At 43.2% G+C, this 11,110-nt stretch overlaps 1 protein-coding gene across 3 annotated transcripts; it reads right to left on the reverse strand.

Moving 5' to 3' along the window:
• Positions 1-2,187: 2,187 nt before the first annotated feature.
• Positions 2,188-7,292, reverse strand: LOC119342056 (protein SRG1-like). Of its 3 annotated transcripts, none has more exons than XM_037613894.1 (5): positions 7,217-7,292; positions 6,803-7,130; positions 5,142-5,401; positions 2,748-3,075; positions 2,188-2,615 (listed from the first exon to the last, which is right to left on the reverse strand). In XM_037613894.1, the coding sequence occupies exons 2-5, from the start codon at positions 7,040-7,042 to the stop codon at positions 2,373-2,375; spliced, it is 1,071 nt and encodes a 356-aa protein (XP_037469791.1). In that variant the 5' UTR covers positions 7,043-7,130; positions 7,217-7,292; the 3' UTR covers positions 2,188-2,372. The 3 variants fall into 3 exon arrangements, with proteins under 3 accessions (XP_037469791.1, XP_037469790.1, XP_037469793.1); XM_037613893.1 differs by having other exon boundaries at positions 6,803-7,141; positions 7,217-7,275; XM_037613896.1 differs by having other exon boundaries at positions 2,504-2,615; positions 2,818-3,075; positions 6,803-7,141; positions 7,217-7,286.
• Positions 7,293-11,110: the final 3,818 nt, after the last annotated feature.

Here is an 11,110-nt window from a genome sequence, read left to right on the forward strand (position 1 = left end):
CGACAGCCGCCAAAGGAGAACGTGCATGAGCTTGTCGTTGACCACTTTATTCATATGCCTGAACCACTAGTTCCCAAGCCTATTGACTCAGACTATGAGCACCAAATTAGGAAGTCATATCAAGAACAAAAAAGAAGGATTTGAGCTCGAGCTCGAGCCAAGCAGCTGCCAAAAAAGAGGGAAAACTGTTCCCCAGCTGGGAGAACAGGCGGTGCAATCGACCCCCCGCTCATTGTACCCACACATGTGAGTACCGGCTCCGATCATCTGGTAATAACCGACGATCATAGAAGGCAGGCTACAGAGATCGGATGCACTATAGAAGAACTCCTCGAGATCGAGCCCATGGAAAAGTTTACCGAGGAGCAACTAAAACGGCAATATGCCCGTGGCGAACCTCTGGTCAAGACTGTGGAGGTCAGGAAGCTCTCAACGAGAACGTATTAATTTCATGAATGGTACATGAAAATTGCCAAGACTACCAATCGAGAGTGCCTCATGGTGAGAGTCAAGCCAGAGCATTACTACCATGAGAATGCTCTGCATGTTGAGTTTACAGAACTGTTTCAGTTACTCAATCAAGACGCACTCGACAAATCTATCATTAGTTGCTATTGTCTGTAAGTGATTGCTTTCTATAATTTAAGTCTCAAGCTAGCTGTAGTGCTCGTTGATCATTACCTGTAATTATCCTCACTATATTCTTTTATGTGGTATTATGTAGAATGAAGATCTATGAAATGAAAAAAGCTGGACGCTATAGCATTGGATTCATTTATCAAAATACCATTAATCAAGAGACATGGACGCGTCAATGGGAACGAAAAGACACAGAGAACAACTTGCTAGAGTTCTTGAAACGCTTAAATACCAATCAAGATATACTACTTCCTTACAACTTCGGGCGAGTCACATTATGTTGTACTACAAATTCAGTTTTTGCTTACTAGCTAGATGTTAATAAGTGTATAGGGTTTAGGGTAGTTGATGAGTTATATGCACATGCCCGCTTAATTTATACATGCAAACGTGTGCACATGCAGTTTCCACTAGATCTTGTTAATCATTTAAGTTGATGATGGAAAAGTTGAAGTACTAGACTCACTACTTAAACGAAATCGTGAAGGGGATGGTCAACAGGTAATTTCAATAATTATCAAACTATATGTCGGCCTCTTTAGTTTGTCACCTCCTGATATCAACTAATTAATAACTCCTTTATTCATTTTATTAGCCGGCGGGCAGGGTTTGGAAAAAGTTCATCAAACAGGTTAAAGACACATAGAAACAAAAGCTGATATGGGTGCGACCCAAGGTAATTAATTAAGTAGTGCTAGCTAGCTATCATCTCTTTAATTCTAGTTTCAATACCATTTAATTATCATGCTTGATTAATTATTATCTGATCGAATTCTATTCTCGTAAAAGCCCTGAAGCAGGCGCCAGGGACTGGTTTATGTGCATACTACGTTTGGGAGAACATTGACATGATGGCGTCGAAAGGAGCAGATCTGATAGATAGCTATGGGAACGTTTGCCAGAACCTATTCACAATTTTTACATCATTATCTAATATATACACACACAACTAATACATGCATATTAATCTCCTTCTTTAAAGATGAAAGAGATGCGGGATCAACTCCTATCAATGGATCGCGCACGAGCACTTCAAGAGAAAATAGCTGGATTTTTGCCCGACCAGGTCATAGATCCTAAAGGAGAATTTCATTACCCGCTACCATAGTAATGCCTTCATGTAATGATCTGCAAATTGTAGGAGAAATTGATCCGTATGCATAGACAACTGATAGGTTTTCGCTACCGCCATCTCTGGAGATAGTCATAGAAGACTACCATGTATTGCCCAGGCTTCATTGCACTGTTGACACCTGGAGCTTTGGACAATGACTCTGCAACGTTTTATTGATCCATAAAACAGACTTTTGTCGAATGGTTTGTATCTTGATTCATGAAATGTAGAAGTGCACGCCAGATTGATGTCCTGAGTTGGTGTGTGCGGCGGTCCGTCTGAATATAATGGTATTTCGCTGTACTCAAATGGGGTGCCACATATATCATTGTGGGCGCTCGCCTCATATAAGGACTTGACATAAAATTTTCCTTTGAGTTGTAAATTCCACTGAAACTTGTCTGGCTGTTTAAAAGAAACTGAAAAGTAAGCCATTCAACTAAAAACGGCAATTTTGATTTTATTTTAAGGTTTGGTGCGGCCACACAAGCCGCCGGTCAGTTTACTGAAGGACTTCATACATATAAATCGTGGATGAGAGTAAAAACTCGTTACAAACTGTTCGATTGAAGAAACTTCACCATAGTTCATATTGAACATCTGCTTGCTGGAATCATATTCAGATTTTCATGTTGTCGATGGCTAGTTTCCCTGTTGCATAAGTTTTATAAAATTTTGCTATGTAGTCCTTGTTCTTCATTTTCATGTACTGTGTCGGTCTCTTCTCGTCGACCAACTCTGACACCGGCTCAATCTCAGTCTCTGGGTCCAATGTATAGAACATCACCAACGATAAGCGCTCTTTCTCCACATTTGTCACAACCCTGTGCACGGGACTTTTGAAGAATCCATTGCTCAATATCTGCATGTATGGGATGGAAATAGATATATGTTAATCCAAAGCTTGACAATCCAAATGACAAGATAAAACAGTTATATAACAATATAACCAATGCGTTTGGAATAATATCTCCATTGCCTATGCACGCAATACCTCCATTACATCTCCTATGTTCACAACCAATGCGTTTGGAATAATAGGGACGTTGTACCAAATGCCATACTTCTGAAGCTGCAGACCACTGACGTTAGCATCAATGAAGTTGACTGTGATCATGGAGCCGTCGGTATGGGGCTTCTGGCCGAAAACATGGTCCGGCTTAGGGCACCGAGGGTAGTAGTTGAAGACAGCTTGGGTAATGGACCTCTCTCCGAGCATATTTAAGAAATGTTCTTCATGTAAATTGAGCAGCTTGGCCAGGTTTTGCAGGACAAGATTGGCCACCGCTTTGCACCTAGTCGTGTACTCCCATAGAAAGTCTCTGCACATTTATGAATGCCAAGACAATTGTATTGGGTTACTCACCAGTTGAGGTGTTTTTACAGAGTCTAAAAATAGTATCATTGGTTTGAAAATATATGTCATTTTAGAGCTACTACCTCCGTCCGGGTTTATTAGGCCCCTTTGTATTTCGTGCCAGATTTTGACCATCTATATTACTAAAAATATATAAAATATATGATACACAAATAACACCATTGGATTTGTGTTTGAAAGAGCTATCTAACAATATAACTTTTGTGACATACATTTTACATTTTATTAGTTAAATTTGCAAGTCAAACTTTAGCACAAAATAAGATGGGGCCTAATAAACCCGGACGGAGGGAGTAGTAAGGTGAGGCAACTAGCCAATGAAAATAACTGGAAAGAAAATAATACTTTTATACTGACCCCTCACGGTATCTACATCATATTTTTGCTGGGATAGAAGCGATACAAGATTAGAGGGAAGAGAAGCAAATTATAGATTAAGAGCCAGATGCAACACAAACTTCAAAACAAATGTGAGAGGATAATGTCGGCCAGATATTAATGAAGTACTACATACCCTAGATGAGGCCGTATTGGTGCTACAGGTGCACCAGATCCCGCTTGCACATTAAAAAATGTTTGAAATTTTTCAAAAAAAGAACTAGTGCATTGAAAAAACATCATTCGATGGTGCCACAAAACTTCATATCAAAATTCTAAACATTGCATGAGATACAAAAATGAAAAATTTGACATCAATGTGAACCTAATATAAGTTTGGGCTTTAGATTTGGCCCATTATCACATTGATGTCAAATTTGTCTTTTTTTTATCTTGTCCAATTTTTGAATTTTGATATGAAATTTGTGACAACATCAAATGATGTTGTGTCAATGCACTAGTTGTTTTTCGGAATTTTCAAATATTTTAAAATGCGCAACCGGCATCTAGTGCACCAGTAGCATCATTTGCCCTGAGTGCACCATACGATCTCATACCTAGATAATGTACAGCTCGTCCATTAGATTAGCTATAGTTGATATGACACTAAGATATAGTCAATAATTGGTTTGAAAGTGTCATTCCAGTCCAGGGTGTAGTAAAATCCAAAAAAGTATAAAAAAATCAATATATCTTGATCTTCTGGCAACAAGAATCCATTTGTTTTCTATCTGCTTAAATATTTTTGTGATGGAATGACATTCATGGCGGTTTGAGAAAAATAACCAAATCGGCGCTCCAAAATGTCTTCAATAGTAGCCTTGTTCGAACATTTTTTTCCGGCGCATCACGGATCTTTTTTTAGCATGAAACTGTGCACGGGGTAAAGCACTTGACAGTGTCTGTCAAAAACAATTTTTTTAGATTTTTAGATTGTTTATTTTTTATTTTTAGTTTACTGTTCATATGGACCAGGGAGCAGAAACTACATGCCCGCAGTTGTCTGTGCTATTATCCTTGTCCTTAGACATTCTTGCCATGGTCTCTACCATTTTTTTTACCATTACTGCCTTTTACAGTCATACGTTTTGTACAGAGTTACATTCTTATATACTACATGCTACGCGTACATACTCTCCAATTTGATAGATACTATATACAACATACAAAACTCAAGTGGTGGTAACTACCACGGGTGGTAGATAAAATTTGTTCTACACCCCAATAGCGTGCGTGTAGAATAGCTTATTCCACACCCCAATAATGGTATATACAAAATATAGTACCTCATTATGTAAAATATAGTAATTTTCATAAAAATGTACTCCCTCTGTATACTAATATTAGAGCTCTAAACGCTCTTATATAGTGATATAAACGCTCTTATATTAGTTTACGGAGAGTAGTAAATGCAAACTTGGGTAGTGAAAAAAATTATTTTTCGAATTACTACATTTTACACACTAATAAACCTGGCTCATTATGTGCCCTGGATATATAAGGGACGCCACGTTAAGGAAAAGCAATAGTCTTGTATGCAAATCCAAAGGTTAGTAAAAAGGTGACTGAAATCTCTTAAAATGTCAGACAACTTATTAAAGATAGACAGCCCTAGAACCTAGTAGAGGATACCTGAAAGAAGGGGGATGTGTTGGGAACAGACTATAGTTTCTTTCAGACTCAGGTTCCACTAGGAGGTTGAATCGGTCGTTCCAGTCAAGGACCTGATTCTCCACGACGACCATGTCGTTACCGTATCCATCTATGCTTAGCTTCTCGCCGTTGACAATGTTTGAGTACTTCATTTTCTCTTCTAGTGGGAGCTCGAAAAACTCCCTCGCAACCTTCATCGCCTCGGCTAGAAAACTGGGCTCCATTCCATGCCCAACAGCCTGGATAAAGATCGACCAGAGATGACAACTTTTTTTTAGAACGAAGGCTCATGGTGAGCCCGGCTTTGAATTAACAAAGCCATCAACCGGCCAGGGATACAAACTCTGGAGTACAACCTCGACACAGAACCATAAAAAAGAAATCACGGCAAGATACAATGGTGCCGAGAGCAGCTCACATGCCAGACATACAACAAACTGAAAAAAAGGATCTACATGAAGCACCAAGCTTGAGGATGTCAAGGCCTCTTGCACACGCGAAGCCTAGGAGAAGGGGGATGCCGGCTTAGGAGAGGAAGATCAGATGACCGAAGAGGCAGCCCTAGCCACAACATCTGGGACCAGCCAGGAAGCACCACCATCCAGATCCATTGTCGAAGAAGGCCCCTGCCTCCTCGCCTGGCTCGAAAGGCGCCGAACCGTCGACAATGAACACGTTCACCCTAGAACCTGGATGAGAGGCACCGATGGCATCCACATGGTTGGGATTAGGCAGACGCGACCTGTCGTCGACTTCTCACCTGGAGCAGAGCAACACCGAAAACCAGAGACTTGGGCATTCAAGAGGAGAGCTGTCAGGATGCACGAAGGAGCAGCAGCCCAGCACCAGGGGGAGCACAGCACCGCTGGAGATAACTGCTGCCGCCGACACCCACCGCACACCTCACGGCGAAGACCAAATTCCCACCTTGCTCCCAAAGCAGCGCCTTCAAGAAGGAAACGGCGCCAAGGGCGTCGCCGCCGCCCAACATCGTTGGGGTTTTCACCCGGGAGGACAAGGGGGAGGGGGTGGGGAAGGTATACCTGACCAGCGCCTCCAAGAAGGTGCGCGGCGCCCGCGGGCGTCGCCGCCGTCACAGCCAGCAAGGCGGCTAGGGATTTCTCCTGGCAAACTTCCCGTCCCCACTCCCACCCGGCGAAGAAACCGGCGTCCAGGACGGAGCCGGCCAGATCTGGGGGGAGGACTTGCGAATCCGCCGAAGAGGGTGGAGGGCGGCCAGATCTGGAGCCGCGGAGCCGAAGCCGCCGCCGCCACGCCCTGGCGCGCATCCACCGGCTGCCTCGCCGTCCACACGGCCGAGGGGCACCGGCCCGCACCTGCGCCACCATGCGCCGAGGGTCCGGTGGCGCCAATCCCGCCGGGGCCGCCGCCCCGGGTCGCAAGGCCCCCCGCGAGAGATGCAGAGCAGCAGGAGAGGCCCCGCCGCCACCATCCTCAGCAGCGCCCCGGGCGAAGCCGGCGGCTGCCTCAGGCGGCGGCGAGGAGAGGGGTGGCGGGGGAGGAGACGGCGGCGGCGGGCTAGGTTTTCGGCCCTCGAGTCGCCCGAGAGGGCGACGCGAGGGAGAGAGGGATGTAATAGATTTCCTAACTCAAGGATAAAAACAAAAACAAGTTTTTACCAGGAAGAGGTCCCAGTTCTCCAAGGCGGATTGCAGCTTGGTGAACTCTTCTGCGCTGTTGGAAGACATACGGCTGAGATCGACGATCGGGATGGGCTCGGGCATCTCGGAGACAGTCGCAGCGGGACGGTCTTGCTCAGGAACTACGTACTGGCCGGGTGGCTCCTGCAAGCCGCCGGCCACCAGTTCTTGCACGATCGGAGGTACCTCGAGTATCTTGAATTGTTGGTTGTAAGCCATGGCTGCTTGCTGTCAGTGTTGAGCTCCCACTTTGGCAGTTCTATTTATAGGCATGGATTAGTGGGTACTGGTAGCTGGCGGGCCTAACCTGTGAGTGATCTAATCATGCATGGTGAATTGGTGATTAAGACAAAATTCTTTTCTAATTAAGCTAACTCCAGCTTCCGATCGGACCTGGGCACCGGAGAGGAGGCGCGCCCGCGGCGAGGAGGGCTCCCGGCCAAGAAACTAGCAGGTGGAAGAGACTAGCTTTGGAGGTTGGGCTCCCTCAGGAAGAAACTAGCAGGTGGAAGAGATAACTCGGGGTAGATAAGGTTTGTTAGTGGGACCCACATATGTGCGGCACCGGACAGTGATTCAAAATATACTGCATTTCTTAAACTAACACGTTGCAAAATTCAGTTTGTAATCTCAAAATTTGTGACGATTGAAATTGTCTTCTCTTTTTTGTTACGATTGAAATTGTCTTGACTGTGCTAGAAAACTAAAGCACACACGCGTGCGTACTTTTTTTTTTGAGGGTTCACACGCGTGCGTACTTAAAACAAGCATACGTGACACCCTCCATGTGCTTCTATGAAAAACGTCACACTTTATTCCCAAGTAAGTATCCCTCCACTTCCCGTTTAAATGCACACTTATCCTTAGATCGATAGGTGAACCAATATAATACGTATTGTGACATATAACCCATGTCTATAAACTTGTGTATTATGTTGATTAAATTGTCGACCTAGCTAGGGATACACGTGGACCCTTTAAATAAAAAAGGAGGTAGCAATAGTTAACTTTATTTGTTGAGAAAATTGCACAAATACAGAAGTTTTGGGGCCAAGGTAACACAAAACCACAAGATTTGGGATTGTTAAAAAAAAATAGCTCTAGGACTACCCGGTAAAATTGCTCTGATTAGTCAGTTATAAGAAGAATTGTGACATGTAGGTCCCTTGTTAACTGGCTGTAGTGCTGGCTTGGCTTGAGGGCCAACTCGACCTCAGCTAACTTGTAAAATTAAAATATTACAAAAATCTCAAAATCACAAAGTAGGCCCAAAAAAATATTCGAATAACTTTCCTATGGATGTGGCCAGCATTTAAATTTTTATTATTTGTAAAGCTTCTAGTAATTCAAAATATGTTAGATGACCAATCTAGAAAATTTTCAGCCAATTTTGCATAGCCATCTTAAAATGTGAAAAAAATTGAGAGATTTTGGGCATTTTTTTGAAATACTTCAATTTTTCCAAAAAATCTAAAAAATTACAATAATTAAAAAATATATTTAATGATAAATCTGGTAAACTTGCAGCCAATTGAATCCAGCCATTTTAAATTTTGGGCAATTTTTGTAAGATAATACATGTATGCATATCCATTTTGAGCTCGGCTCAGCTCGGCTACTGTCTAGTCAGCTCAGCTCCAGCTAAGCTCCGGTGTGTGCTCAGGCTAAAAATTATCTCTCCATTACTTTATTTGAGTGTTTTTTGTTGAAGCCCCTATAATGTGCATTTGTATTACCTCAACCCCACATATTGTCTATTTGTGCAATTTCCTCTTATTTGTCTACTAGGGTGCAGGTCTTAACACACACAAAAATATTAGACGTTGTTGCCTGCTGTTGAAACAAAAACTGGAAGACATATATTCCAAGGTTGACTAGTATAAAAATTGATGGCTCATATGATTCTAGGGGCATCTTAGAATTGATCGCTCGGATAGATTTTGCTGCATGGTGGCTGTGGTAGGATGTAGGGCGGCACTGCTCAGATCTGGCCTGTGGGGATCCGGGCGAGGGTTGGCCCTGCTGTTCTATGAGCTCCAAAATTTCGATCTGCTTCATGACAGCCTCCATGATCTGGACACCGGCCGGTTCCAATCTTCATCTCAGTTTTTTTTTTTGGTGGATGGCGCCACTGGATATCTATCGGAATTGATCTGATCGTACACGCCCTCATCTTCGGCTAGAGACGCCTTCATGAGGACGTGGTGCGAAGCTTCGCCGTCTTGCCGGTGCCATGGGCCATGTCTAAGTATAGATTTCACGGCGTTGACAGAGGTGAAGAAAGTTATGGTTGTTGCGGTCAGATACTGGTAATGGTGAAGAGGATTTTTGGTTGTGTTAAAGAATGGCGGCACATGTCTTTCCTGTGTGTCTGCTGAGTACTTGCGGCAGCGGCCTTGAAAGGAGGGGGTGGCAACACAGGTGGAAAGCATTTTGTTGGTGCTCTTGAGTACCAAGCCGTGATTTCCAGGGTGAAAGCTCAAGGTCTGGCCTCCGTTGGTTGTGCCTGTTAATGGCCTTGCTGAAGGCATTGTTTCGGGATCTCGATCTTTTACTCATGATCCTTGATCGGGTCACGGCAACGTTTCTGCATTGTTTCCTTCTTGAAGGCGTCACTTTTAAAGAACCTCTTTTGCGGTCCGAGTGTTGTATTTGGTGGTGGTTAGAGTGCTGTTGTTGCGAGTGTTTCGTCACTACGACGGGGTCTTCGTTTCTATATTTCTCTCTCTTTTTTGGTTCTTGGTTGTGTGCATCCTTGATGTCTTTTGATATCTTGTTGGTGCAGACGCTGGTTGTAATTGATATCTTTGTGGTATTCATTTATTTTCTTTTTAAAAAAAAATATAGGTTTGGGAGCATCTCAATATTGACAGCACATTCGAGTTGCAAGCATCTTAAAATTGATGGTTCATTGGACTTGTAAACAACTAGAAGTTGACAACTCACATCCATATGGGTGCATCAGAAAATTGATCCATGATATCAATATGGAAGCATCATAAAATTTACAAGTCATATCAATTTAATAACATCATAGATGTCTTCACGTTCCAACCACCACCGAATTGATCACACCAATTATTACATTGAAACAACCCCCCTTACTCCTTCCGTCCGGCTCTCGTGCAAACACTTTTCTAGTTTCCCTGCCTCTCGTCGGCGCCGCCAGTCCGTCTTGGCTCCTATGGTCCTTGGATCATGGAGGCGCGATGGATCCTGGCCCTTGCCGTCTGGAGGGCTCCGTTTTTAGGTGCTTTTCTAAGTTTTGTTATGGTTTGTGTCATACTCAAGAAGACAAGTCGACGACGACTTTTTGAAAATTGAATAAGGTCCTCCCTGCCTAGCCTCTGTCCCGATGATGTTTCAAGCGTCGTTGGAAGGTGTGTGGAGGTTTATCTCTGACAGATCTCATGGGATCCGATTAGCGTTTGTCTTTGGTGAATCCAACTGGATCCGGTCTTCGTTTGTCTACATCTATGTGTCTGCGGGTTGGATCCTTCCGATGTACTCTTCTCTTCATCGGTGGAAGTTGTTGTTCTGGTGCACTAGTCCTATGGGGCCTTAGCACGATGACTTCCCGACTTTCTACTATAACAATGTTTGTCCAACTCTGACGAGGGAGGGGCGATGACGGCGGCGCACCTTCGGCTCGCTCTCGTGCTTGTAGTCGTCATTAGGTGGTCTACGGGCCTGGATGTAAATTTTAGTTCTAGTGTTTTTCTGTACTACCTTGACAGTTGATGAATAGGTCGAAAGTTTTTCGCAAAAAAAAAAGAAACAACCCCACCTTAAGATTCACGTGCAAAACTAAAATACGCCTCCTTTTCAGCTTATTATGTTCAACTAAAAAAGTATGGAATTTGAAGTTGTAATGCCCAAGATAACTCTGTGAGAACATACTTGCAATAGTTAAAGTTGCATTACTTTCTATCTAATATCATTCTTAAAATGGTTTTAAAAACAAGCCAATGCATTAAAGTGAAGTGTGGTTAATACGTATGTGATTGAATACTTCAACATATGTGCAATGGAAAAAAGAAAATGTCAAATAAAGACAAAAGTTTTGGACATGCATATATTTGTGTTTAGCTGTCTGCAAATATTTATTAAAACACAAAAAACAGATGATCCAACGATACGAGCTCCTGTGGCCGTTGGATCTGAGATCAAAGGGTTACGGACCAAGGGACGGGACTTGCGCAGAATTATAAGACGGCTGAACAACTTTTTGTGAATTTGCCGGAACTCCTCAGATGTCATTTATGGAGTTTAGCAGGCGAGCTGCTA

The sequence above is a fragment of the Triticum dicoccoides genome, chromosome 7B (assembly GCF_002162155.2).
Source record: "Triticum dicoccoides isolate Atlit2015 ecotype Zavitan chromosome 7B, WEW_v2.0, whole genome shotgun sequence".
NCBI classification, from domain to species: domain Eukaryota; kingdom Viridiplantae; phylum Streptophyta; class Magnoliopsida; order Poales; family Poaceae; genus Triticum; species Triticum dicoccoides.

Bases quoted from the DNA above. Each gene is read 5' to 3' on its own strand.
- LOC119342056 (XM_037613894.1), bottom strand. From the start codon at position 7,042: ATGGCTTACAACCAACAATTCAAGATACTCGAGGTACCTCCGATCGTG. The intron at 5,402-6,802 runs GTAAAAACTTGT...ATCTTTATCCAG, and splicing joins AGAACTGGGACCTCTTCCTG to GCTGTTGGGCATGGAATGGA. The intron at 3,076-5,141 runs GTATCCTCTACT...ATAAATGTGCAG, and splicing joins ACACATCCCCCTTCTTTCAG to AGACTTTCTATGGGAGTACA.